General features: G+C 56.0%; 1 protein-coding gene across 2 annotated transcripts; it reads left to right on the top strand.

The window, feature by feature from the left end:
- The first annotated feature begins 1,786 nt into the window (after positions 1 to 1,786).
- Positions 1,787 to 26,647, top strand: MELTF (melanotransferrin). 2 transcript variants are annotated; one of them, XM_059391226.1, is made up of 16 exons: positions 1,787 to 1,998; positions 3,769 to 3,923; positions 5,014 to 5,113; positions 7,323 to 7,505; positions 9,468 to 9,624; positions 10,287 to 10,354; positions 14,034 to 14,221; positions 14,901 to 15,081; positions 15,807 to 15,958; positions 18,304 to 18,400; positions 19,576 to 19,770; positions 20,744 to 20,900; positions 20,993 to 21,060; positions 22,685 to 22,872; positions 24,063 to 24,255; positions 24,763 to 26,647. In XM_059391226.1, the coding sequence occupies exons 1-16, from the start codon at positions 1,950 to 1,952 to the stop codon at positions 24,858 to 24,860; spliced, it is 2,229 nt and encodes a 742-aa protein (XP_059247209.1). In that variant the 5' UTR covers positions 1,787 to 1,949; the 3' UTR covers positions 24,861 to 26,647. The 2 variants fall into 2 exon arrangements, with proteins under 2 accessions (XP_059247209.1, XP_059247207.1); XM_059391224.1 differs by having other exon boundaries at positions 1,788 to 1,998; positions 24,063 to 24,261.
- The last annotated feature ends 726 nt before the right edge of the window (positions 26,648 to 27,373 follow it).

Here is a 27,373-nt window from a genome sequence, read left to right as displayed (position 1 = left end):
ACGACCAAGAAAATGAGTCAGACATAGAAGCCTCTAGAACCCAGAGACAGCAAGTTCACTGGTGAGTCACAGTTGGGGAATGACTCTCCAGAGATAGGGAAAGGACCTGACTGCGAGATTGCTCACCCAGCCTCTTAGGTTGTAGCTGTCTGACACCTTATCAGTGTCACCTGGAGTTTTGCTTGAGAAATATCTTCATGAACACAAAGGTATTTGCCAGTACCTTCTGGTTGCTCCTGGACTATAACAAAATGAGCCGTTTCATCCTCATGGTCAGGAGGGTGAGATTTACTAAGGATGCTTCTATTTATTTCATCCTCTCAGGACAGGCCATAGCCCCTCTGCCAGGGCCACCTACTAGTCTGTTTGTGTGAATCAGACAGAGGGGCCTCCTGATGGATCCAGCTCAGAATGGAAAAACAGCTTCCCGTACATGTCCCCATCCCATTGTCCAGAGAAGACATCTTTTGGGGGAGGAAGAATGGCACACCAGAGCCATCATGACCTACCTTTTCCATATGGAGAAACTGAAACCCAGAGAGAAGAGAACAAACCTGCCCAAGGCGGGTGATCGAACCAGTGATCACGGAAGAACATTGGTCAGGTCTCCTGAAGTCCAGCCCATGGAACTGCCACGGATCATCTCAGGGTGTGAGAAGCAGCAGCTCCCTTCCCCACGGAGCAGACTAGGCTCGAGGACTCAGACACCCAGATATTTCTCTCACACTCAGTGTTTTTACTACATGTGTCCTTTATCCAAGACAGGGAGGCTCTCATTCCCGGGTACTTACAAGAGGGCAATGACAAAACATAAGGACACAAATGGAAGCAGAGAAGTGAGTCAGAATTTCGACAGTCCACTCCCCACTTCCGGTCTACCTAGAACCGTGTTTCTCGGACTGTGCTGTGCATGAGAAGCAGAAGCATATATTGCTGGCCCGACCCCCAGAGCTTTGATTCAGCAGATCAGAGGTGGGCCTGAGAATGTGCATATCTAACACGTTCCTGGGGGGGGGGGGGTGCCCATGCTGTGGGGTCTAGGGCACACTTTGAGCCCCCGAGGCCTAGAAAAATAGACAACTCAGCTTTTCCTCCCTCATCTTCATTCTCTTTCTCCTTTCATGGCCCTCTCTGTCCTTTTCTGCTTCCTCCTCCCCCCCCCCTTTTTTTTGGTCTTCTTCCCATCTTTCAAACATGACGGGATGAGCCAAGCTGCCAGGGCTGCGGGTTCTAGTTCCAGCTCTGTCACTTACTAAATGTGTGACCGCAGGGTGAAGTCACTTCCCTAGCGTAGGCCCAAGGAGAGACAGCCCCCCCCCAACCCGCCACCCTGCCAACCCCTCCCCAGAACACATCTACCCGGGCTCATCCCTGTATCACCAGACACTGTGCGATATGTACTTGCGGAGAGGCTGGTGAATGGATGTGCTGGTCTTTCAGCTTGCAGTTCAGACTCTGGGAATGGACTTCTTCCTTCCAAATCTGAGCTTCTCCTTCTTCAGTTGCACATGATATTAAGGATCCTTCTAGAACAAGGAGAGGGGCGGATGGTTGAGGGGAGAGCACTCTAGAACAGCCTGTGAACTGGGGTAATCAGACCCCCAGACAACAGGCACCTGACATGCTGGGACAGAGGAACACCGGGGACCCCGAGTGTCAGCGGCTAGACTCGGTCACTAAGGGCGGCCGAGGTTCCAGCAGGGGGCGCCAGAGAGAGAGAGAGCCAAGACCCGCGTGGTCCTCCCAGGTGTCCGGCCTGGGGTGGGCGGATGTGCCCGAGGGGCGTGGACCCGGCCAAGGCACGCCCCGGCCGCGCTTAAGTAGGAACAGGCCAGGGCTAAAGAGGAGGGAGGGGGAGAGCCCCGGCTGCTGCGGACCCGGGCAGACCTAGACCTAGAGCTAGACCCCCCCGCGCGCAACCCGGCCCCACGCTAGCTCCCGACCGCGCCATGCGGGGCCGAAGCGTGGTCCTGTGGCTCTTCCTCGCTCTGCGCACAGGTGAGGTCCGGCCGCCTGGCCTTGGGAGCAGGAGGGGAAGTGTGTCCTGAATCCGTATCTCCCCGGAACGAGGGGAGGCGTAGAACGGTGCCAACCGCAGCTGAAGGCGGCCGAGGGAACTAACTCCGACCTCAGCTGCCTGGGACGTCTTGGAGGAAACGGCATTCACAGGGGCCTTGAAAAAGCGGGCCTTCTGACTGGCCAAGGAGAGAAGCAGTCGGGGGGTGGAGGGGGGAGAGCCTTAGAAGATCAGGAGGAGAGCTGGGAGGATGGACGCGTTTGATAGCTGTGGATGCTCCAGCAAGGTTTGGGGGCCGAGCCCCTTTGCTTCTCCCGAGCCCCCACGAGAGAAGATTCTAAGGGACTGGAAGGGAGGGGCTCAAGATGCAACCGGGAGCCAGCCCCAGGGCGCCCTGCAAGGTGCGAGGAGGAGGAAGGTGCTGCTGGGTCTTTCGTGTCTGCCCCGCCCCCTCCCAAGGCAGCCAGGACCAGCGCAGTGAGGGGTGAGGTTGGACCTCGGGGAGCTGCTGGCAGGGTCGCCGAACACTGGACGGCCTCACCGCTCTGATCTCAACGAATACACTGGACCCGCCACCGGGGTCGCAATTCTGCAGTTGCCCGCCCGGCCTACCAAGGGGCAGTCCTGGGTCTCTGGAGAGGGGGAGGCCATTTCACACTACAGGGTGCTGGGGGGAGTTGAGTCACAAAAGGTAGGCTGTGGAAGAACTTGCAGTCTTGACCCCTGGGGTGGGGTTGGGAAGGACAGGCTGCCACAAGAGGATGGCCTGGTCACTGGGGGCCCAGAACAGGACCCAGAGCTGGGCCACATGAGTGGTGGATGGAGGATCTTGGGTCTCCAAAGGCATCCACCCCAAGGAAATCCGGTGCCACTTTGCTGGGCCCTCAGGCTGGGAGCTCTCTTGGGACTCAGATCTGGTCAGATGCCAGGACCCAATAGGGTCCCACTGGGAGGAGGGACCTAAGCAAAAGGCCACTGAGGACCTGTGCCTCCTGGCTTTCTACATAGGTCTTTTTCAGCACAGAAGATGGATTTCCTTATCTGTGCTCTCAGATGACAAAGCAAGTTCAGAGAGGTCAAATAAGTTGCCCAAAGTCACCAGCTCCTTCTCCAGGAGCAGAAACTTGCGCTCAATCTGCTGATTTCCTCAGCTTCCCCTAGGCAGGGGTAGGGGAGCCTGAGGGTGGGTTTGTAATCACAGACGCTCTGGTAGGCCGCCAGGCTCCTTGAGGCCCACTGCCACCACCTCCCATCTCAATTCCCAGTTGGTGAGGAGGGCTAAGGAACACTGAGTGAGAGACCCTACTGCCCTCTGGTTGGAGGACACAGAGGCCCAGAGGGGCCAGAACAGGGGCAGGAACTTGACTGGTCACAGAACCAAACAGGACTCCTCATCCTCTTTCCACCCAGCAGGCTGCTCTCCAGGCCAGTGAGCAGGCTTATGACTAGCTGATGCTACCCTAGGAGATGCACCCCCCCACCCCTGCCTTGGCCTCTGTAAAGTTCCAGGTCCTGAGCCACCCCATCTGCCCCAAGTGCGGGGGTGCATGTCCCTACACGCACAGACCTCTGTGGTCTGTGACACCTCTTTGTGCCTCAGATCTCCCAGTGGGAGGGCAGGGCTATTGCGTGGGACTGGCTATGCATGCTCAGGGGGTCACACAGCTTCTGGGGGGTCGGGGGCAGGGGCTGGGGATGCTCTCTGTGGACAGGGCACTGGGCCTCTGGGCCTCACTGGTCCGTGCCCCCAGTGCTCAGTGGGATGGAAGTGCGGTGGTGCACCACCTCAGACCCGGAGCAGCAGAAATGCAGTGACATGAGCAAAGCCTTCCAAGAGGCCGGGATCCAGCCACCCGTCGTATGTACCCAGGGCACCTCAGTGGACCACTGCATCCAGCTCATTGCGGTGAGTTCCAGCCCCTCACTCCACCAGACAGGAGGTCTCTGACTCAGAAGGGAGCGCACAACAGCATCATTCACAGAGAAAGGTGCTGACTTCCCCTGCCAGGGCCAGGCTGAGGCTCTCTGGAGTTCCCCAGGCAACAAGGGCCGGCTTGTATCCTGCCAGTGCCCAGCCTCTGGGAGGCCACAGGGAGGAGGGCACTGGCTCAGATGGGCCCCTGCAGGGAAAGGTATCGAAGAGGCAGAGTTTCCCTTCCACCAGGCCCCTGCTAGAGTGGGGACACTACCCACCCCACCAGGGGGAGCCCGGAAAAAAGACCTCTCCGGGGGTGGTTTTCCAGAATCAGGCTTGTGCAGTTTCTCAGGAAGGAGAAATGCCCCCCCGCCCCCGCCTGGCCTGGGTGAGTGAAGGGGGGTTGCAAAGAAGTGCTAGGCTGCAGATATGCTCAGCCAGCCCTGATGCTACTCAGAACTCGGACTTCGGTGGCAAAACGGGGTGTGGACAGAAGCCTGGGTTTTCACTTCAGCTCAGCCCTTGATTTCTCCCCAGACCTCATCCAAGTCACACACGGGCTGTGGGCTTAGGTAGGCTCCATGGTGAGGAACTAGAATTTTACCATGCACCTCAGGACACCAAGAGCATACTGCCATTGTGTCTGAAATGAAAAGGGAAAAAATAAAGAGGCATTTATGGGACTCCGTCTGCATCCTGGAAAACCTGAGAAACGGGTTAACAGTGGAGTCAGCGCTGAGAAACAGGCAAACGAGGGAGATTTTTACTCTGTGCCATTTTGTTTGGCCTTATTTTTCTTTTAACTATGGAAAGCCATTAGAAGCCATCATTTTTAAATGACATAATTAAGGCAAGCCCTCAGCCCAGGAGAGCTGTCACCTAGGACCTGGTAAAGGGTAAGCCTTCTAGGCCCTGGTGGTACGAGGCCAAGCCAGGGCAGGGTTCCTGGGCCGGACAGACAGGACCAGTGTGGACCTCTGTGGCTTTTCAAGGGGCCCTGGGCAGACTAATGGATGCCCCTGAGCTCCTGGCTGAACGGGCCAGGGTGGCCAGCCTGCACTAACCCGCATGTTCCCAGCAGGCCCGGGAGGCTGACGCCATCACCTTGGATGGAGGAGCCATTTATGAGGCAGGGAAGGAGCACGGCCTGAAGCCTGTGGTGGGCGAAGTATATGATCAAGGTCAGAGGGCGGGCGGAGGGGTGGGGGGTTGGGCTGGCGGGGAGGAGAAGAGGCTGTCTCTCTGCGGTGTGTCCTTGTTGCACCTGGCCTAACCGACAGCCCTCAAGTTGGTCAGGAGCCCTGTCCCCAGAACAGTCCTGGGATCCAGGCCAGACAAACCTACAGACACCCCCGCTGCTAAGTCTCTCTTAACACCCCCCTCAGAGCAGGGTTGCCAGAGACACTGGGCTGACCAGAGTCCATTCTTCCCTGTGGGGAGCCCATCACCCCTGTAACTTGCACCCACAAGCTCTCACTGAGGGGCTGCCCCATGTCTTGCCAAAGTTGGGCCGAAGTTCAGCGGCCCTGTCAGAAGCAACGTGGAGGAGGAATAGGGCTGAGGAGTTGATTAGGACCTGAGAGCCCAACAAAGGAAGAACGCATCCCAGTTCTGCCCATTCCTGTGAGCCTCTGAGACTTTGAACAGCCTTCCTTCCCTGACTGGAAAATGGGGACAGTGACACTTTCCTGTCACACAGACCAGATGAGTCAGCATGGGCACACCTGACCTGTGGTGTGTGCTTAGAAATAGGAGTTCTTTCCCCCAGTCCCTGCACCTCACCAACCTCACCAAACACATGCCTCTAATTCAGCCTGCCCTTTGGAGCTCCGTCCCCCACCTCTGTTGTCCAGAAGACTAGCCCCTGTCACAGCCCAGCTTGCTGTCACCCCTGAGAGCTCCCCTGAAAGGGCTTCTCTTTCCTGCTTTCCCGGAGCTCTGACTCAACACTGTTAAGATCCTGTTCTCCCTGATTTTTTGTTTCTGTCCCACTGCAGTGAGTCCCTTGAGGAAGGGCCTGGTGCTCCTCTCTGTAAAGCTGCTGGTACCTGGTACCCGGCATAGGGCCTCACTGGGCTGCTTGGTGAACTGATGACCATCAGATGACACAGGACACAGTCTACCCAGCCAGCCTTTCCACTCAGAAGCCAGGAACTGCCCTGCCTCAGTGGCCCTCTTTAATTCACACTTTGAGCCCCTGCTGCTTACCAGTCATGAGCACAGAGTCACAAGCAAAAGAGCCAGTTCCTGCCCGCAGAGAGCAGGAGTCCAGTAGCGAATAAATAAACACAAAGAAGCGTAGTTACCATGTGGGAGGTGCTGTGGAGGAAGTCAAGGCCCCAGGAGAAAGGGAAGGAATGTGGGGGAACCTACTGAAACAGAGCAGACAGGAAGGCACCTCACTTCTCTGAGGTGACCTTGCAGCTGAACCCTGAGGGTCCTAGGCGGGACAGAATTTGGTATGTTCAAGGAATCAGAGAGAGGGCATGGTGGGTCCATCAGAGGAAAGGGACAGGCCAGGCTCCCTAGGTTGGCAGGATGTTAGCTCAGCTATGCAAGAAATAGCACTGGCTTTGTTTTCTAGAAGTCCACTCATTCTGACTGTGGCCATCCCACCACTACAGGGTAGTGGGGGGGCGGGGAGACTGGGGGGAGGGAGGATGTGATGCCTCTGGTCATCAGTCCCCGTGGATGAGTCATCCCTGTCCTGCCTGAATGGCCTGTTGTGGGCCACATTTGACCAGGGGAATCTTTTGCAGGGCTGCCCACTCACATACATCCCATTCACGGTTCTGAGTGATTTGGAATATTGATAGTTTCATCTATTCTCTCTCCCCCTCTCCCTCCCCTTTCCCCCTCCCTTCTCCTCTCTACATTCTCAGCACCTAATGAGGTGAAGGTCCTGCCTGTCCCACATGCTCCTCCCACCACTCTGCCCCCATAACCACGATAGCACCCCCTCCCTCCCTCTGCGTTCCTCCAGGGGGCCTGGACTTGGGAGAACACAAGACTTGAGGCTGCTTCTGCTTTCTGTGTGGCTACAGAGCCCCACTGACAGATGGAGACTTAGCCAAATGCCCGCTTGACGGCAAGGAAAGGAGAGGAGTGAGCCTCTGGGAATGGTGTCCTGCCACGTCAGACAGGAGGGGGCTGGGGCTCATGCTGAAACGTGGATTGTACCCACTTGCGCTCCCAGCAGCCGGGAAGCCCATGTACACATGCTTGTGTACATCTCTGCACACTTGGACGCATGTGCACACATGCCCAGGTAGCTGTGCACACACATGTCCATGCATACACACCCGTCTCCCACAGCCTTCCCACCTGCGTTCAGCCCCTCTCGTGGCTTCTCTCCTGCCACCCTCACTCTTCTCCTGTCCCTCCTTCTAGAGGTCGGTACCTCCTATTACGCTGTCGCTGTGGTCAAGAGGGGCTCCGACGTGACCATCAACACCTTGAGAGGTGTGAAGTCTTGTCACACGGGCATCAACAGGACGGTGGGCTGGAACGTGCCAGTGGGCTACCTGGTGGAGAGCGGCCGCCTGTCTGTCATGGGTTGTGACGTGCTCAAGGGTAAGGGCTTTGGGCCCGGCAGGGGCTTCCCCTGCAGGGGCACTGGGTCTCCTTCCTGGCCACTGCCCTGACTTCTCTTGATGGGTGACCTCCCTTGGGCTCCCATAATTAAGGAGCAGCACCATCGCTCCTCCTCCAGGGCCTCCCCGACCCCCGGGTGGTGGTGTCACCCCTTCTTCATTAGTGCAGTCACAATAAAGCTCTGGTGGAGCAGCTCTTGGGGGTAGTTGATACATGACCCTCGCTTGCTCCTCCCAGGACCCTAGGACACAGCCAAGCACAGGCCCACCCACAGCTGGGAGGGGGTGATGCCCAGGGAGCAGCTCTCACCTGCTGCAGACCTGTGCAGGTCCCCTTTTCCAGAAACACGTCCTCAGACAGATGAGAAACTTTTTTCAGGACCCCAAACAAGCTGCCAGCTTGCACCCAGAAAGCTCACAACTGGGGAGAGAACTACAGCTCCCCAGTTGATTAACTTACAGTGAGAAGAGGGGTGTCCTGCCACTAGAACGTTCTCCAGTGAGAGTTGAGAGGGATCCGAGAGGGGTTGTCAAGAATAACACACGCTGGGTGAGTGAGCTGAAGCCCCATGTGCCTGGCTGGAGTCCCCAGCCGTCAGCCCAGGGGCCAGGGCTCATCTCCTGCTTGTCCTGCTTTGGGCTTCTCCTGGCCACCCCACTCTGACAGTCTGTCCACAGGGTGTTCCAGACCATGATGTGGCCACTGACCTCTGACAGCCACATTTGTGAACTGCCCTCTGAGGGGTCATACTCACACCCCCAACAGTTCGTCCACGAGTGCTGCCTCCTGGTTTGTCCCCTCCGTGACCAGTAATTCAGGGGCTGGGAGTTGGTGGGAGAGTCGCGGGAGAGCCCAGACTTTGCTGTCAGAGAGTAGTACATGTCGGCCCTTCCCAGCATAGCCGCCTTCAAGTACGGGACTCTGCCCTGTTGAACTTCAGTGCCCCATCTGTCAAACAGGTCAATGCAGAGTCCCAGGCTGTGGCGCTGCCAGGGCTGCAAGAGCTCAGAGGACATTTCCATGTGATGTGTGTCCCCAAGTACATCCTCGCTGCATGGAGCTGCTCTTATAAATGAGCTCGACTTCATGCCCCTTGGGGGCACCTTGCTGTTGGTTGTGGGCACATGCACGCACCTGCACACAAAACTGCGGTGTGCGCACACATGCACGAGCCCGTGCAGCACGCGCCTGTGCGTGGACACATCATACACTGCCCCCAGCAGCTTCAGCTACCATGTCAACCAGCACGACCCGTGGGAGCATGGAGGCCCGGTCCTCTCAGACAGTGGCCGGGATGGGTGGTCTGGCAGCCAGTTGGCGCATGTATTGAATTTCCACTCCCCTGGGATGATGCCAAAAGAAAACCAGGAAAGGCAGCCCACTGGGGCAGAGCTGGATCTAGCAGGCTGGTGCACCAGAGTCCTCACCTTATGTGACACTGAGGAGACCCCGCGTACAGGACGAATGGTTGTGCACGGGGTGGACGCTGGATCACAGCGCTGGCAAGGGCCCCAGGACTATGCAGATCTGACCACTTCCCCATTGAGGCCTTCCTGCCCATACCCCTCCACCTGTTTTGAAAAGCTTTGTCTATGAAATTGTAGGCATTACGTCATAATTTCTTTTCTCCCCCACTTTCATCGATTACGTATAACTGACTAGAAGCGAAACCTGCAGTGGGAGCAGTATGTATGCAAGAGTTGTTGTATGTAGTGGTTTGGAGATAACTTTTTACTTTCTCCAACGCCCCTTGCTGCTTTTGTGGCCCCAGTTTGGGAATCACTGGCCTGTCCCATTCCCCCCGTTTTTTGCTCAGACTGAAGCTCGGAAGGGCCGGCACATCCCTGGGGGCCCAGCCCCACTGCAGCCTGAGGAGGGTGAGCCGTCCTGGGGGGCTGGTGGGTGGCTGACGGGCCTCCCTCTCCCTCCTCCTCCCCACAGCTGTCAGTGACTATTTTGGGGGTAGCTGTGTGCCCGGGGCAGGAGAAACGAGCTACTCGGAGTCCCTCTGTCGCCTGTGCCGGGGCAACGCTGCTGGGGAGGGGGTGTGTGACAAGAGCCACCTGGAGAGATACTACGACTACAGCGGGGCCTTCCGGTGAGAGGGCGTGGGGGGGGGGGTGAGGAGCAGAGTGGGGGCCCCGGAGGCCACGGGAGGGTGGAAAACAGCAAGGCACTGCGAGGGCCCCAGGGGAGTGGCCCGTTGGCTCCATCTCCTCAAAGGGCCCTTTATATAGTTCATGTGCCTCCTTAGTTTAAAAACGTCCAACTGGAATATGCCAGGCTGGGTTTGCTCACAAAGTCAACATGTTTGGTATTTTTAGAGATGAGGACTTAGAAGAAAATGGCAAAAACAGCCTTTTGCCACTTTCAGGTCCCCATTCTGGTGCCTCGGACCAGCAGGGAGGGTGGGAAGCATGGAAAAATGTGGCAGGGACCCTGATGTCTTGGTCGTTGGGGCTGGCCTCAGCTCTGCACCTGATTAGAGCTGGTACTTTGGGTAAGCCGTCCATGGGGCCAGAAGGAGTCCCCAGCAGCTGTGGGACAGCTGCCTCTGTCCACAGATGAGGGTCCATGTTCAGCAGAGCTTGGAATGGAAGATTGCAGAGCCCCTCTAAGCATCTTGGCTTCAGTATTTCCACCTAGAGAGCTGGCTGGGGCCCCAAATGGGCCCACCAGACAGACCCCTCCATTCCAGAACATGCCTCCCAGAGGGCAGAGGAGCTCAGCCCCGCCCAGGCTCACAGTTTCTTCCCACAGGTGCCTGGCAGAAGGGGCTGGGGATGTGGCCTTCGTGAAACACAGCACGGTGCTGGAGAACACGGATGGTGAGTGGGAGGGGTCAGCCCCAGGGAGCAGCATCTCGGGCCTTGTAGTTGTCCCTGGAAGGAAGAGGTGGGTGTTCTGAGCGGAGTTCAAATGGCTCCGTGGGGCGAGGGGGGCTGGTAGACACGGCTGCCCTGCTCTGGTTTGTGTCTGGCATTGGCTTCCACTTTAAGACTGGGTCCTAGTTGTGCAAGTCTCTGTATGAATCCTTATCTACCCTTCCTCCCCCTGTTATCTGGAGAAGCCGTCCATTTCTAATCCGTAAGAAGATCATGGTAAATGGGGTTAGTGTTCTATGTAGATCCATTTATCGTCATTTAGTTTTTTTTTTAATTTTGCAATAATTGAGCTTTAGAAAAGTTGCAAGAATAATTCAGAGAATTCCCATTTTTTCCAAAGATTGATTGATTTTAGAGAGAGTAGGGGAGGGGCAGAGGGAGAGGGAGAGAATCTCAAGCAGACTCCCCACTAAGCCCAGAGCCTGCGCTCGATCCTGAGATTGTGACCTGAGCCAAAATAAGAGACAGATGCTAACCCAGCTGAGCCACCCAGGCATCCTCCCACCCATGTTTATTTTTTTTACCCAGATTCCAACTTGAAGCATTTGCCACGTTGGATTTATCATTCTTTCTATATTCATATGTATTCTTTCTCTGAGAATACATTTGCCTGCTCATGCCCTTTAATATTTTCGTGCGTATCTCTTAAAAACAAGGAGATGTGGACCTAGCCACAGCACAGTTACCAAATTCAGTAATTGTAACATTGACTCAATACCATTATCTAATCTATAGCACATAGTCCAGATTCACTACTGGTCCCAATTCTTTCCGTTGTAGCAATTTTTTTCAGGTCCAGGACCTAATCTGTGATCTCACACGGTAGTTAGTTGTAGGTCTTTTTAGTTTCCTGTAACTGCTCAGCAGTTACATTGGCATTGACATATTTGAAGAATCAGGCTGGTTACTTTATAGAACATGCCCCAATTTGGATTCGCATAAGAATCCTTTATTTAAGTTGAGATACAATTTTCATGCAACAAAATGCACCCTTTGAAGTACAGGCTATACAGTGGTATAACCACAGGTGCATAATTACCACTGCAGTCAAGATAGTGATTGTGACTAATCTTCCACCCTGTAAGTTCCTTGATGTGCCCTTCTGGCATTCACCAGTCACTTTTGTCTCTCTAGTTTTGCCTGTTCAATAATGTCTGATCATTGTCTTTTTTTTTTTTTATCATAACCTTTACCTTTAAAAGCAGAAGGTCTGTCATGTGGTCTGACATTCAAGAAGGCAAACAAGATAAACCAGATTTGAAAAAGAAGGAAGCACATAGGATTATGTCCAGGGCAAGATGATGGAGGAAATGGGCAGCCGGGACTTGGGCCTCAAGATCAAGCAGGGGAAAATGTCAAAGTTGGAGAAAGAATAGGGGTGTATGGGGTTAAAATTCGCTGTTTTTAACATTAATTAATTAATTAATTTATATTAAGGGGGGTGGTGGAGGCAGAGGAAGAGGGAGAGAAAGAATCTCAAGCAGACTCCCACTGAGTACAGAACCCAGTGCAGCGCTAGATCTGTGCCCCCAAGACCATGACCTGAGCCGAAATCGAGAGTCAGATGCTTAACCAACTGAGCCACTCAGGTGCCCCTAAAATCAGCTTTTTTTAAATGTTGATGGTAGGGGTGCCTGGATGGCTTAGTTGGTTAAGCATTCAGCTCTTGATTTCAGTTCCAGTCATGATCTTGAGGGGCCTGGGATCAAGTCCTGCATTGGGCTCCTTGCTCCGAGAGAGAGAGCCTGCTTCTCCCTCTCCCACTGCTCCTTCCCCAGCTTGTGCGCATGCTCCCTCTTGATCTGACAGATAAAATCTTTTAAAATTTTAATTAATAGGATAAAATGTTGATAATTTAAGGAAGTCTAAGGAGATAATTTTTAAAATTTTATGCAAAAGATTGGTAAGAGCAAAAGTGGGAATTGACATTCCAACTGAAGAACAGGAGTGGCAGATTACAATACCTAAACGGTGCATTTGTGTCATGGGGGAAGGCCAGACCATCCCCAGAGCTCCATACAAAGGCTTTGCAGCAGATGAAAAGTAGAGAGCTGGGGAGGGAGGCGAGAATGACACAGAGTGATTGCTAAGAAGGCTTGAAACCATCACACAGACCTTAAACTTGACCTCTGTGGAGGCTTCCAAACTATAACTCTCAATTTTGGGGTTTGGGAGTGAAGAGTTTTCATGACCCCACAAATTATTTTTACCCTTTCTATTTCCTAGTAGAGGCTTATCCTCCTCATTTGAAAATTTTAAAAGTCTTAAAAATGTTGTTCTATAAGACCATCTGTTGAGTTACAGTTCTAAAATTAGACTTCTTAATATTCCTATCTGGTGTCCATAGTCACTCTTTCAAATAAATCTGGCTTTCTATTATAAATGAGTTTTACGGAAAATTTCCAAAAGGGTGGGAAAAATACTTTAAAACGACAAGTGAAAAAAAAAAGTAGGGTGCAAGGGGCTCCTGGCTGGCTCAGTTGGTGGAGTGTGCAACTCTTGGTCTGGGGTCATGAGTTCAAGCCTCACATTGTGTGTAGAGATTACTTAAATCATTCCTTTAAAAAAAAAAAAAAAAAAAAGTAGTGGGGCCCCTGGGTGGCTCATTGAGTTGTGTGTTTGACTCATCATTTTGGCTCAGAAGATAATTTCATGGGTCATGAGATAGAGCCTTCTCTCAGGCTCCGTGCTCAGGGAGTCCACTTGGGATTCTCGCCCTCTGCCCTTCCCCCTTCTCTCTCTCTGTCTCTCAAATAAACCTTTTTAAAAAGTAGTAGGAGCAGCCGTGGGTGGCTCAGTGGGTTAAGCTTCTGCCTTCGGCTCAGATCATGATCTGAGGGTCCTGGGATCGAGCCCTACATCGGGCTCTCTGCTCAGCAGGGAGCCTGCCTCCCTTCCCCCATCTCTCTCTCTGCCTGTCTCTCTGCCTACTTGTGATCTCTGTCTGTCAAATAAATAAATAAATCTTTAAAAAAAAAAAAAGTGGGGGGTAGCAGGATACAAGATTGCCTATCGGATAGTCCTTAACTGTGTTAGAAATGGTTAGAAAATGGAAAAAACGACTTGGAGTAAATATCCTGAAACACAAATAGAGTAATAACTGGATTAATGCATGGGCAAAGCTTTGGAGAAAACTACCCTTTTCTCTTGGGCTACCATTGGTCCATTCTGTCTGGCTCTGTTCCCGCAGTGGCCCCTGCCACCTGCTCAGAGTCTAATTGAGTGTCCAAGGGCAGCAGGGACCTCCTGGCAACATCCCCCCCCCCCCCAAGCTTCCCTGAGTCTCTTAGTCTTACCGTTAATGAACAGGCCTGCTTACACGTGCTGTATTACCATCACATACCTCTAAGCCACATAAGTCTAAGCCAATACAAGCTTTATAGAAACTGGTGAGGGTTTGGAAATGCAAGTCAATAATGACAGTCTCTTGAGATACCTGGCCTTGTGGAATGCAGTCCCCAAGCTCCTTGTCATTCCCAGCTCTGGTCTTCACCTCCTACAAGAGTTTGTTTTCACCGTGAGTCTGTGGCCCTCCCCATCCTTTCCTGGGCCTTTCTGAGGCCCTTCCCATAACTCCACCGAGGACAGAAGTTGGCTCACCACAGCCTTCCCATCTTCCCAGGGAAAACTCTTCCCTCCTGGGGCCAGGCACTGCTGTCCCGGGACTTTGAGCTGCTGTGCCGGGATGGCAGCCGAGCTGATGTCACCGAGTGGAGGCGATGTCACCTGGCCCGGGTACCTGCTCATGCCGTGGTGATCCGGGCGGATGCAGACGGGAGCCTCATGTTCCGGCTGCTCAATGAAGGCCAGGTGAGTTCAGGGCACCCCCCACCCTTGCACGGCTTTCCAGATGGTACCGAACCTCCCTGTCTCTTCCCAGGGTAGAAGCTCAGCTAGAGCCATCAATGGGCTGGCCAGCCAGGCCAAGAGGGGGCAGGACTCAGAGACCCACCCTGGGCCAGACCACAGCTAGGGAGGTCCCTGTAGTGTCCAGCTTTAGTGTGAAGGAGGGACCAAGGGTGTGAGCTGGCAGCCAGAGGCAGGAGCAAGGAGGGCTAGCCAGAGAGGCAGAGCGGCGACCCGGGCACCCTTCTAAGAGATCTGCTCGTGTTTGTGGCTCTTAGAAGTAAACCCAGAGTCTATGGGCCCATGAACAAAACGACAAAGCCAACAAATGTCAAAGGACACCATTGGTTAAACGTGAATAGTGTTAAGGTGATACTTATAAGCACAACAATCCCTGGGCACTCAAGCTCTAGGTACGTTTGCCCCCAACCTGTGCCACCATGGCCAGCCCCGTCCTACATCCTCAGTCCCATTCCAACCCTGGGCCCTCGGTGTGATAAGGCAGAGTGCACTGGGGGTGCGCAGAGGATGTGGGTGGGGGTGCCTGGCCAGAGGAGCCACAGGCTGATTTGAGAGGAAGGGGCATGCTGCCCTCCCCACTGGCCACACCTCCCCAGCCCCCTCTCCTCTCCCCGACACACAGCGTCTCTTCAACCATGAGAGCAGCAGCTTCCAGATGTTCAGCTCCAAGGCCTACGGTCAGAAGGACCTGCTCTTCAAAGACTCCACCTCCGAGCTGGTGCCCATCGCCACACAGACCTATGAGGCCTGGCTGGGCCGCGAGTACCTGCACGCCATGAAGGGCCTCCTCTGTGACCCCAACCGTAAGTCCACCTGTCCCCTGTCCCACAAGCTCCAGCCCAGTCTGACCACAGGCATGCAGTGCTTTCTGGAGAGGCAGCTGGGAAAGGACACTCACCCCAGAGGCTGTGCCCCTTGGCCTCCACCTCTCTTCCTCTAGGGGTTTGGAGAGGAAGCTTCTCCAGAGATGGTTGGCCTGCTGTATCCTGGATGCCCCATCAGCTCCAAGGGGTAGGATCCAGACCATCAGGCCGTGTCTTGGAAGCATCTCTCTGCCTATCCACACTGAAGTCATCAAATCCCAACATGCTCTCTCCTCAGTGCCTCACGCTGCCTCCTGCCCACCCCGCCTCCTGCCCACCCCATGGCCAAGGCCCTGGCTCGGGTGTTGTCTGTTGACTGGACCATTGTTAGTCTACTGTGGGCTTTCTGCCTTCTGCCCCCTATAGTCAGGGAGACAGCGTGCTACTCAGACACACGACAGCCATGATCTCCCCTCGGGCCTCCTCACAGCCTGGTGAAAGAGGCACAGCTATCCCCTTTCTGTGAGAGGAAACCGAATCAGAGGGTAAAATAACTTAATTATCATAGCTAATGAGGGAAAGAACCAGAGTTTCCCTTGGGCCTGACTACAAGCTCTCCCTACTTAGGTATAAGCCCCCATGACTCCACCCCACAGGCCACGCTCGGGGACAGCCTCTGAAGCGGGTGAGTGTGGTGGTGACCACAAGCTCACACACATACACAGGGCTGCCTCACTATCTGCGCTGGTGTGTGCTGTCCACTCCCGAGATCCAGAAGTGTGGAGACATGGCTGTGGCCTTCAGCCGGCAGAGGCTCAAGCCAGAGATCCAGTGTGTGTCGGCCGAGTCTCCCCAGCACTGCATGGAATGGATCCAGGTGGGGGCTGTGCCCAGGGCGCAGAGTGGGCTGGGGGGCCAGGCCATGGCTGTGCCCAGGACGGTCCTTCGCAGCCCTTGCCGTGCACCACCCGGTCTGAAGCATAGGCGGTCTTCTGTGCCAGCCTCAGAAAAGGGAGGAAGAAGGACTGGCAGGGACCAGCCACCCCACTTCAGGGGAGGAGAGTGGGGGAGGGGGACTGTCCCCTTTCAGGAACCCGGGAACCCTTCCTCGCTGAGTGGGGGAGCTGAGAGCAGAAGGAACATTTGGAGAGGGGCCCAGCGAGACATTGCTTGTCCTGTGGCCTTCAGTAGAGAGGCATGAAACGAAACACTACCGACCCTCACTAAGTACAGTGTGCCTGGTAGTTTCCATAGTACTCCATCCTAGGCCTTTTTTCTAAGCTTGTCATGGCCCATTACATGGTCTGTGGCACCTGCTGATTGGCTCTGCAGCCACAGGTAAGGGCCCTGCCCTGCTGTGCTTCTCTGACTGGAGACTGAGGCCAGAGCTTGGAGGGGGCTCCGGGCCCCTGCAGGCAAGGTGGCTACATTGGTCACAGCAGCAGCCTGGTTCCTGGACTCCTCCCTTCTCATTCAATTTTTTAAAGATTTTATTTACTTATTTTTAGAGAGAAAGGGCAAACAAGCAGGAGGAGGGGCAGAGGGAGAGGGGGAATGTCTCAAGCAGACTCTGTGCTAAGCCCAACATGGGGCTCGATCTCAGGACCCTGCCATCATGACCTGAGCCAAAACCAAGAGTGGGACACTGAACAGACTGCACTACCCAGGAGCCCCCTGCCGCCTCCTGCCTCTTTTTTATGAGCGAGTATGTGGGGCCTGTGGGCTTACGATGAGGAGCCCTTCTCAGGGCAATCCCTGAGCACAGGCCAGACCATTGCCCCTTGGAAGTGTCCACACTGCCCCCCATTGACTTAGATACCAAGAAGAGAAGAGTGGACAGAAATAACAGGAGGCCAGGATCACGATTGAGGACGGCCTCACAAGCATGCGAGTGCCATGTGCTGTACACTGTGCCAAGACTTCCGTGGACCCCTTCCCGTGGACCCCTTCCCTTAACCCTCCCAGCAGCACGGGGTGGGTGTGACCACTGCCGGGAACCTGAAGCTGGCAGAGGTTGGAGAAGCCACCTGCTCAGTCACCCAGCTCAGGGTGGGGAGCCCCTTGCCCCAGGGCCCCAAGGAGGCTGCCCTGACCCTGACCACAGGTAGTGCTGAGGGAGGGGTGCTCAGCTGGAATGGAGGAAGGGGAGAATGGAGGGGGAGGGCAGGCTGTCCTGTGGGGGAGGGGGAGGGCATGGGCTAGAAAACAGGGAGAGAGGCAGGAGGGGAGGGTTCAGCTCCCTATGGGCAAGAGCCTTCACTCTGTCTCAAACAGGGCCAAGGGAGTGTCCATCAGAAAAGGAGCAGACTGGGTGGTTCCTTGAGAACCCCAGCAAGAGACTCAGAAATGCTTCATTCTCAGGCTCTCGGGGTGGTGTCCAGTGGATCTCTGACTCCCATGTGCTTCCCAGCCACAGTGGTCCACGGAAGAGGGCTGTCAGCCGGACTGGGGTGGGTCCACCCTGCCCCCACAGTGGCTTGGAGGCCTGGGTCGGGGGAAGAGAGGGCCCCCAGAGGTGGATGCTCTGGGCTCAGAAATTAAGGCCACTGCCTGTTACTCCAGCATCACAGCTTCATGCTTCTGGGCCCGAATGGCCTGGGGCGCCTTCTGGGAGGCAGGTGTCCCCTCTCTCCCCCTGTCCCACCCCATTTTTTCCCTTGGGGTTTGTCGCACTACTGTGTCTCGCTTATTAACCCCTATTTAGAGCCAAGGGGCAACCTGTCCAGAGGCTTCAGAATGGGCAAGAAAGGGTGGACGGGGGAGACCAGGGGGCTTCAGGCAGGTGGAGAGGAGAGGGTCCTGGGCCCTTCCTGCTCCCTGGGGCAGAGCTTTAACCACGAAACTTCTGTCTCTTGAGGTCTGGCTCCTTCATGTACTCGCATCGGCATTTAGCAAATATGTACTGGCTTGTGTGGTGGGCCAGCCCTTGGCCAGGGGCGGGGGGATACAGCATGGCACCGCAGGCATCTGTGGGCTGCAGTCTCTGGGGAGGGCAGGGATCGTGCACAGTTCTGACAACAGGAACAGCAACCCCCCAAGAATGGAGTGCTAGTGCCAGCTACTTTCCCGTCTCTGGTCTTCCAAACCCCTTTCTGTCCCACACATCCCACAAGGAGGGGGAAGGGGGTCCCCAGGGGGGAGAGCCCGAGAGACCCAACCCTAGCACCTCTGTCAGGTCCCAACACTTCCCCTGCCCAGTCGCTCTTTCTTGTCCCCCTTCAGAATGGGCAAATCGATGCAGTGACCCTGAAGGGCGAAGACATCTACACAGCAGGAAAGAAACACGGCCTAGTCCCAGCGGCGGGGGAGCACTATGCCCGTGAGTATAGGGGCCCGGCCCCATTCACTGCTAGGAGGCAGCTGAGAGTTTTTCTGGATATCATCAGTCTCCCCCCACCCCCACCCCCGGGCCCTTTTCCCAAGCCCCCCTTCATGGTCTTTCTCTGGGATGGGTTGCTTTCTGTCACAGGCAAGCCCTCCTGCCTCAGGCCTCAGTTTCCCCATCGAATCATTAAAAGCCTGGCAGGTGTGGGCAACCTTTCTGTAAGAGGTCAGAGAGTAAACATGTTAAGACTTTGCAGGCCACAGGTTCATTGGTGGTTTTGGAGTTTTTTATTATTACTTTTTTTACAACCCTTTAAAAATACAAAAAGTGGGGCGCCTGGGTGGCTCAGTGGGTTAATCCTCTGCCTTTGGCGCAGGTCATGATCTCAGGGTCCTGGGATCAAGCCCCGCATCGGGCTCTCTGCTCAGCAGGAAGCCTGCTTCCTCCTCTCTCTCTCTCTCTCTCTCTCTGCCTACTTGTGATCTCTCTCTGTCTGTCAAATAAATAAATAGAAATCTTTAAAAAAAAAAATAAAATAAAAAAAATAAAAATAAAAATACAAAAAGTGTTTCATATGGCTAAGCCAGGTCATACAAAAACAGGTGGAGTGTTTGCCACCCCCTCAACGAGAGGGCCTCCTCTGCCTTTCCCGCCTACCCACTGGGGTCATAGAAGATGGCCCTGGGGCACCGCCCCCTTCCGGTGGCCTGCGCTGGGGCCGTGGTGCTCTCTCCTCCTAAGTGGTAACTTCAGGTCATTTCACTTGGATGTAAAGAGTCTCTGGGCTTAGGAAAAATGCTTCAGTGGCCCTCAGCTGTGCCTCCACCTTTCTCCCAGGAGGTGCGAAAAACACCACCTGAGTGTAAAGAAAGAAAAATCCCTTCGGGTGAGGAATGATGGGGCATGTGTTGGGGGAGTCAGAACTCTGAAAAGTGGAGCCAAGGGCTGCTTCTCAGCCTTGGTTGGGAGGCAAGCAGGGATCCCACTGCTGGGTGTGCCCCTGGGGCTGGGACACTACACGGGGAGAGGTGCATGGGGTCGACCATAGCTTGAGGCAGCAGGCACCCTAGGGAGTGGGTTGAAGGTCCCTGGGGACCGGCCCCAGGGTCTTGCCTGGCCAGGCCAGGAATGCACAGGTGAGAGGCCTCACTGGCATCCCCTCCCCACAGCGGAGGACAATAGCAACTCCTACTTCGTGGTGGCTGTGGTAAAGCGAAACAGCTCCTACGCCTTCACCCTGGACGAGCTCCGAGGAAAACGCTCCTGCCACTCTGCGTTCCACAGCCCCGCAGGCTGGGACATCCCCGTGGGCGCCCTGGTGCAGAGGGGCTTCATCCGGCCCAAGGACTGTGACGTCCTCACAGGTACTGCCCTCTGCAGGGATGCACATGTGCGAACTCCTTGGCGGGGGTAGGGTGGGGGTGTCTGAGGGTCCGGGAGCTGTCTCCCAGCAGGAGCTCACAGAGCAGCCCAGAGAGATTTTCTTTTCATCCTTGATGTGCCCCGTTCTCTTGGGAAGGTTGGGAAATATTGTTGGCCACACTCGTAATCATCTGCGGGGGGTCTGTTTGGTTCTATGTGGGGTGCCATGGTGCCCCTGCCACTTACCCAGAGGGGGACTGGCTCGAGCAGGCATGAGGAACAGGTGTGGCATGCCTGGGCTCTGGGCCTGGCTGGGTCACTGTCCAGTCATGGGGCTGTCCCCATATCCTGGCAGCCACTGGGTGTCTGGGGGACCTTTATGGAAAGTGGCCAGCCATCTGTGTAAGTGCTGAAGAAGACACATTTACCAAGCAGCTACCATATGCCATAACCAGCCCCCCCCCCCATGTGTTAAATCACATACAGTCATGGGGAAAGGAAGGCAGTAGGAAGCTGGCAAGATCCTGGGCTGACTATGCACACACCTCTGTCCCGTCTGGCACCTCAGGAAAAAACCACATTTTTTCTTAATCCACCTCCACAAGCATACACGGAGTGTTAGGGATGGCTGTTCCCACTCCTCTACAGCGGGGCAGTTGGCCTGACTGGAACAGAAGAGCTTATGAGGTAGTGAGTTCCCCATCCCTGAGAGAGTCCGAGGGAAGCCTGGGTGACTGCTAACCCAGAAGTGGTGCATGGGGTTCCGGTATCTGGACAGCCTCTGTAGTTCCCTGATCCCTGCAGTGCTCACAGGAGGAGATGCGCCCCTCTGAGCTGGGGTGGAGCTGATGGATGCCCTGGAAACACAAGGGCAGGCAGAGTGGGCAGACCTGGGGGCAGGGGAGGCCCTCCCATCCCTGCTGCCCTTCCCTCTGCTGGCCCCTCGACTCAGCCCTCCCCCGACCCCCGCCCCAGCTGTGAGCGAGTTCTTCAGTGCCAGCTGCGTGCCTGTGAACAACGCCAAGAATTACCCATCCCCACTGTGCGAGCTCTGTGTGGGGGATGAGCAGGGCCGAAACAAGTGCGTGGGCAACAGCCAGGAGAGGTACTACGGCTACAGCGGCGCCTTCAGGTACCACGGCCACCTGGGGGTAGGGGATGCCTAGGGCCATTGCAGAGGCCAGGCCTTCCTGCCAGCACTGGCCTTGGCCTCTCCCATGGCAGGTGCCTGGCTGAGAATGCAGGGGACGTCGCCTTTGTCAAGCACACGACTGTCTTCGAAAACACAAATGGTACGTGACTGGGCAGAGGTGAGGAGGCTGGGGCCAGAGCGGCGCTGGATCCTCCCAAGAGCTGTTCCCCATCTACAGCATGGTCCAGGCGGGGGGTCCTGCTAGGATTGGGGCAGAACAGCAGCTGGGGAAGACCGAGGCTAGAAGGCTCTGACCATGGGGGACCCCAGGGACTCCAAGGTCCTCTCAGAACAGATCTCAGTCCACATGTCCAGGTGTGTAGGACACATGACATTCTTGACCAATCTAGAAACCAAATCTCCATTCCACCAAAACGGCAGAAACTCCACCTCTGTCAATGGGGAGAGATTCCTTCCGGGGCACTGATGGAGCACCAAGGTGTGTGGTGGGAGTGGCGGGGTCCTCAGCCCACATCAGCATCCAGGCTTCTGTCCTGAGCGGGTCAGTTCCTCATGCAGGGAAATCACTGCAGCTGGTAGGCCATGCCAGGCTGGGCATGCGCCCATTCCCATCACATGCGTGGCTTTTTCTCTGCAGTCACCTTCCTGGGCCCCACCTGGGAAAAAGCACCCTCAAACTGTATGCCCCAGCCCCCCCCCGCCCGAGCCCACACCTGGGTCCTGTAAGGGTGTGGGGCCCTCTAAGCGTGCCTCACTCCCCTCCCTGCTCCTGTTCCACTTTGCCTTCAGCACCTGCTGGTCTTTCTCCGTACAGTACCTCCATGCAGGCTTTGAAACCCCAAATGCTGGAGGCTCAGTCTTTTCTCACTGAGAAATTCTTTCCAAAAACTCAGTGCAGAAAGGCATAATGTGGTCTGAAGGGGAGGAGGAGACTGGTGGAGAAGAAGCAAGACATGCAGGGAAAAAACATCAGGATTTCAAAACTTGTATCCCATCCTGCCTGTGAAGGTCACCCAGGCTGGGAGGGCTCCCAGGCCCTGTTGCCACCACCCCTCACCCATGCCCAGCTCCCATTGAGGACACTTGGGATGATCCTTCAGGAGGAGGGAGCTGTGGGCTCCCACAGGAGCCAAGGAGCCCTGTTTGGCCGCAGCCCTCTGCAGTCCTGTGATAGGCTTGGGAGGGGCCCTTTCAAGAGGCCCCCACCTCCCAAGGCCACTCCTTGCCCTTTATTTTTATCTCTACTTGAGGGCCCGTGTGGAATTCTTCTGGAAATGGGAAGAGGGTGGATATTGAGTCAGTACCTGAAGACACAAAACTAATGTGATTCCCAAGAGCAGTGTTTCTCAGGAAGCCCTTGTGACCCCCTGCTTCAGCCTCAATAGGTTGCTGGTTTAAAACACAGTTTTGTGGGCCCCTACCCAAGTCATACCAGGCCTAAGACCTGGAACACCTAGATGGGGCTCTTTGCCTGGGACTGATTAAGAGTCTTAGTTTTTCCACCTGTGCAATGGTGGGTGGTCACACTCCCTTGCTGTTACTGTCTTGAGGCTAGAGCAGGTGCTTGTAAAATGCCAGCATCATTCTAGGTGCTCTACCCACAGTGGTTCTGACCAGGGTTAGCAGACCCTCGTGGGTCCTGGCAGTGGAGCAGAGCAGTTGGGGAATGGAGTTGGGAAGCTGGCCAGACATGGTCAAGGATTTGGGGATCCAGGAGGAGAGCAGCCTCTCGCTTCCTCTGTCCCTCTGCTCCTTCCCTTCAGGCCATAATTCTGAGCCCTGGGCTGCCCAGCTAAGGTCAGAGGACTATGAGCTGCTGTGTCCCAATGGGGCCCGGGCCGAGGTGTCCCAGTTTGCAGCCTGCAATCTGGCACAGATGCCATCCCACGCCGTCATGGTCCGGCCGGACACCAACATCTTCACTGTGTATGGACTGCTGGACAAGGCCCAGGTGAGCCAGGGCAGGGGCTTCATCACTGGGGGGTGGGTGATGAGTTGAGCTGGAGCACCCAGTGCGTCAGCGTACCCAGAGCAAACCAAGGAATGCTGCGGGAAAGTTCAGAGATTTTCACTTAATCAGGCCATTCCTTTACTATCGCTTCTATGTCTTGCTTTATTAATGTTTCCTTCTCAGACGGACCTGCCCTGAGCAAGATTATGGGGGTGTGTGGTGCTAAGTCCAGTGGCTGTTTCTCAGCCCACATCTCCCTGACCCTTCAGCAGCACTGGCCACAGCTCCCACTTGCTGGAGGAACTTGTCCCCTTGGCTCCGGGGCCACACCCACCTGGCTCTCCTCTCAGGATCGGTAGCCGCTCCTCATTTCCTGGCTTGTAACCACGGAGTGTCCCAGGGCTCCACTCCAGACCCTGCGCCTGAGCCTGCTCTCCTGTTGACATTCCCCAGCCCCATGTCGTTAACAGTCCTCTGTACGTGGACAGCTTCCAAACACAGCCTCCGGCCTGCCTTCATCCTACCCTTCCATCTTGAACAGCTGCCTGCTTGACATTTCTACTAGGATTTCTAACAGGCTCCTCGGCCCAAACAAGCCTGTAGCTGGCCTGCCCTGCTTCCCTCAGCCTCCCCAGCTGCTCTGAGTGGCACCTCCAGACTTCCCATTTCCTCAGGAGTCATCTTGAACGCCTGTCTTTCTCTCGCATTCTACATCTAGCCCCTCTGCGAATCCTGTTGGCTGGGCTTTCATATACATCTGGAAGGAACCCAGACAGTCTGACAACAGGGCCCTTCATTCCCAACCAGCCCCCACTTCCCACCTCCCCACCTCCCCTCCTCTCTCCCACCTCCCCTCTGATGTGATGTGGGGAAGAACCCCGTGGCAATGCACATTTTCCTGGAGAGAAGGCTGACCTGTCCTCAGAATCTCAAGCATCCATGAGTCCCCCGTCCCCCCAAAGATTGGTGGCCACTTTGAACCTTCTTTCTAGGGTAGCTGCTGTCATAGCTCTACTCAGATCCCCTTTGACGACAGCTCAGTGAGTGGTTGGGTTTATGTCAGGTCAATGTCAATGCCCTGAAGGTCCTCACTCTTTGGTTCCTGGTGTCAGAGCCATGAACAGCAAGCAGCCCCTGAGTAGTGGTGGGCAAGCCCAGATGAAAGGCGGGTCTGCCTGTGGTGCTTTCAGGACCTGTTTGGAGATGACCACAATAAGAATGGCTTCAAAATGTTTGACTCCTCCAACTATCATGGCCAAGACCTGCTTTTCAAGGATGCCACGATCCGGGCGGTGCCTGTTGGGGAGAAAACCACCTACCGGGACTGGCTGGGCCCGGCCTACGTGGAGGCTCTGGAAGGCATGCTGTCCCAGCAGTGCTCAGGTGCAGGTAGGGCCTGGCCTGGCGGTGGGTGGGCAGGTTACCCCTCTCCAGAGGAGGAGCAGGTGTTCCGCCACATGCCCTTCCCCTGCCCAGCATCCCTCCTAGCCTTGCACCGCCAGTCCTTGAGTGAATTCATGGATGCCCTGAGTGGCTCTAGGAGATCAAAGTGAGGTGGGCGTGGTGGGAGGGTGGTCTGAGCTGGAGGGCCCCCGACAGAGCGGAAGTAGTGCCTGTGTAGCCCAGAGGGGCCTGGATAAAGGAAAGGAAGGCTACAAGGAATGGTGCAGAGAGGACTGAGGCAGCCCCATACATAGCATTTTGAAAGGAATGAATAAATAAAGAAAAATTGTAATAGGGCAGAAAAGGGGAGCCTGGGTGAGTTGAGGGCACAGAAACACCCCCTGGGTCACGATGCGAGAGCTAGTGCCAGCTGCCTGCAAATGCTGTTGCAGGCGGCAGCGCGCGCGCGCGCGCGGAGGCCTTGACCGCGTGTGTTTGCTCCCGCAGCGGCCCCGGCCCCGACCCCTGGGCTGTCCCTGCTGCTGCCGGCGCTGCTGCTGCTGCTGCTGGGCCTCCCGGCCGCCCTCCTACAGCCCGCCCTCTGAAGCAGCCCCGGGCAAGCCCGGCCCTCCCTCGGAATGGAAACCTACTCTGGAATGTCTATAAATAAGCTGTTCTCCCCGCTTCTGGGGCCGCGGGGGATGGGAGAGGAAGGGTGAGAAACCCTGGAGCGCCCCGGAGCTGCGATGCCGGCACCGGCACCGGGAGAAGCTGCTGTGATTGCTTCAAACCGGAATAAAAGCGAATGTGAAAGGAAGGGGCCCCCGCCTGCAGCCGAGTTGGATGCGAGCAGGACTCCCGCGTGAAGCGGCCCCCGCCTCCCCGGCACCACCTGGCCCGCGGCTACCTGAGGCGCCCGCTGGCCGGCCTCCCAGTCACGCCGCACCCACGGGCTGGCGGGCTCCCACCACCCCGCCTCGCCAGGCTGCGGATTGGAAAAGGCCAGTTACCAAGGAAACAGGCTGAGCCCGGCTTCCCACACGGCCCCCTCTGCCAGGCCGGCCCTGCCGCGCTGGGGGGGCTCCCACTCGCCCTGCGGGCAGTGCACAGGCCCCGAGGACCTCCGTGAGCCCCGCTCTGTCTGGGCTCTAACGCCCGCCCACGGTCTCCCTCCTCAGGTCTCTGGGTCTGTCCCTGGAGGCATCCGCTGTATCAGGCTCCACCAGGCCTGCCCAGGAGGTGAAGCTGCTGGAACACAGACAGCCTTTGTCTTCAGTGGCTTGGCCTGGCCCAGACCACGGGACACCTGATGGGGCTGGGCTGGAGCACAGGGGCCCAGGAGCACAGAGTGAAATCCCTAAGGGCTCCTCGGACACAGGAAATGGCTCCTGCGACTTCCTCGTGTCCTCAGCTCCCCTGAGTTTCCATCTCAAGATGTGTGTCCCCTCCTCCTCCTCGCATGTGACACCCACGGCCGCCCCCCGGGGACATGTAGCACAGTAGTGATCTCCAGACAAGTGCTCAGCCTTGAGGACTGCCGAGAGCTGCAGGCCAGGAGCAGCAGGCGGCCCAGGCCTCCCCGGCCACCCAAGCCCTCTGAAGAGGCAGGTACGGGCTGTGCCAAGGCCCAGGTTAGGTGCCGGCAGGGAGCCCCACCACCTCAGGGGTGAGCAGGAGGTGGTCTCAGCCTGCTCTAGTTCAGGACACAGCAAGGGTCCCTCTGTCTCCTCTCCGAGCCTCAGAGGGTCTTCTCTACTCCATTTTTGCCATGGTTGTCAGGGGAGCCAGAAAAGTTTCCAGAACTGCCAGCTCTTCCTCTGAATTTTGCTCCCTGAGGAAAGAAAAAAGAGGAGAAACGAGCAAGCCACCCTCTCAAGACTGGGAGCCGCGTGGGTCTGGAGCTATTTGCGGCTGGATCTGCGGGGGCCTTGGGGACGCCGATGACAGGCTGGTTCCTGGTGCTTCGCCCCCAGCCGTGGGGGCGGATCCTTTCCATCTCCCAGCTGCGAAGCCCCTGGCAGTATCCTGGCCACAGTCCTGCCATCCCAAGGTGCCCTAGTCACCGTGCTGGGGAAGCAGCCAGGGAGGACACCGCCAAGCCTTGTACCCTCTAGAGCCCCTGAGGGCACTGAGTGATTCTCCGACCTGATGATTGTTTGATTTTTTTCTCTTTTTTTGTTTAAAGATTTGTGCAGTAAGCGTGTATTTGTTTGGCTATGCTGCACTGGGGTGACACCAGGAACTATAAGCCACGGAAAGTGTGACCTGTATGAACGCTAGGTGTCGTTGGGTTTTTAGAGGACAGCAGCATGGGGCCACCTTTGTGTCAGTGCTAAGAAAAGATGTTGCTTTGTTCTTTTTTAATAAAGCGAAACAACGAGTACCTGTTGAAGCCTGGAATCAGAAACTCTGCTGCTCATTGACCTGTCTTCTCAGGTGGCCAGAGGCCTACCTGCCCCACACCCTCCCCTGCCCAGAATGGCAGTTTCCATTCAGAGCCCCATTCCCTGAGAGCCAGAGTCGGGGACCAGCCCAGGCCTCGGGCCACTCCACTCGGAACTGGCTCCTAGCTGACTCACTGTGGAGGAGGGAAGGGGCCCGCCCTCTGCCCTGTCCAGAGGTGTGCAGCAGTGGGGAACTGGTCTTCCGTTCGTGTGCCTTGCTCTGGGTGGGAAGGTGGAGGTTCCCTGTGCTCCGCTCTCCCTGGCTCCTCTACTGTTCCAGGCCCCCCTCCTTTCGTTCCTGCAGCCCTGCCACAGCGCTGGGTCTCACTCCCACTATCCTCGACCCTGTAACTGGGAGGTCTGCCGTATCTCAGCAAGCTGGGCCAGGACCTGGGCCTCAGAAACTGTCCACATTGTCTCCCTGCCATATGGCTCTCCCGGGCTGCCACTCCTGGCTAGAAGCTTTGGGAGAGTCAGCAAGCATCTGAGTCCCATCTCCACATCTGAAACAGCAGCTGGTGAGATGGTCAGATTCTACTGTATGTGGGACATCCCACAGAGCACTTGGCACCCCCAGATGCAGGAAAGACGTTTGCTGTAACTTACTAGTACTTAGGACTCCCAAGAGCTTGTCTGGGGGTTTCCTGGGAGAATCACCTGATCGCCCAATGTGG

This window comes from Mustela nigripes, chromosome 2, assembly GCF_022355385.1.
Source record: "Mustela nigripes isolate SB6536 chromosome 2, MUSNIG.SB6536, whole genome shotgun sequence".
NCBI classification, from domain to species: domain Eukaryota; kingdom Metazoa; phylum Chordata; class Mammalia; order Carnivora; family Mustelidae; genus Mustela; species Mustela nigripes.
This window is presented reverse-complemented; position numbering and strand designations above follow the sequence as displayed.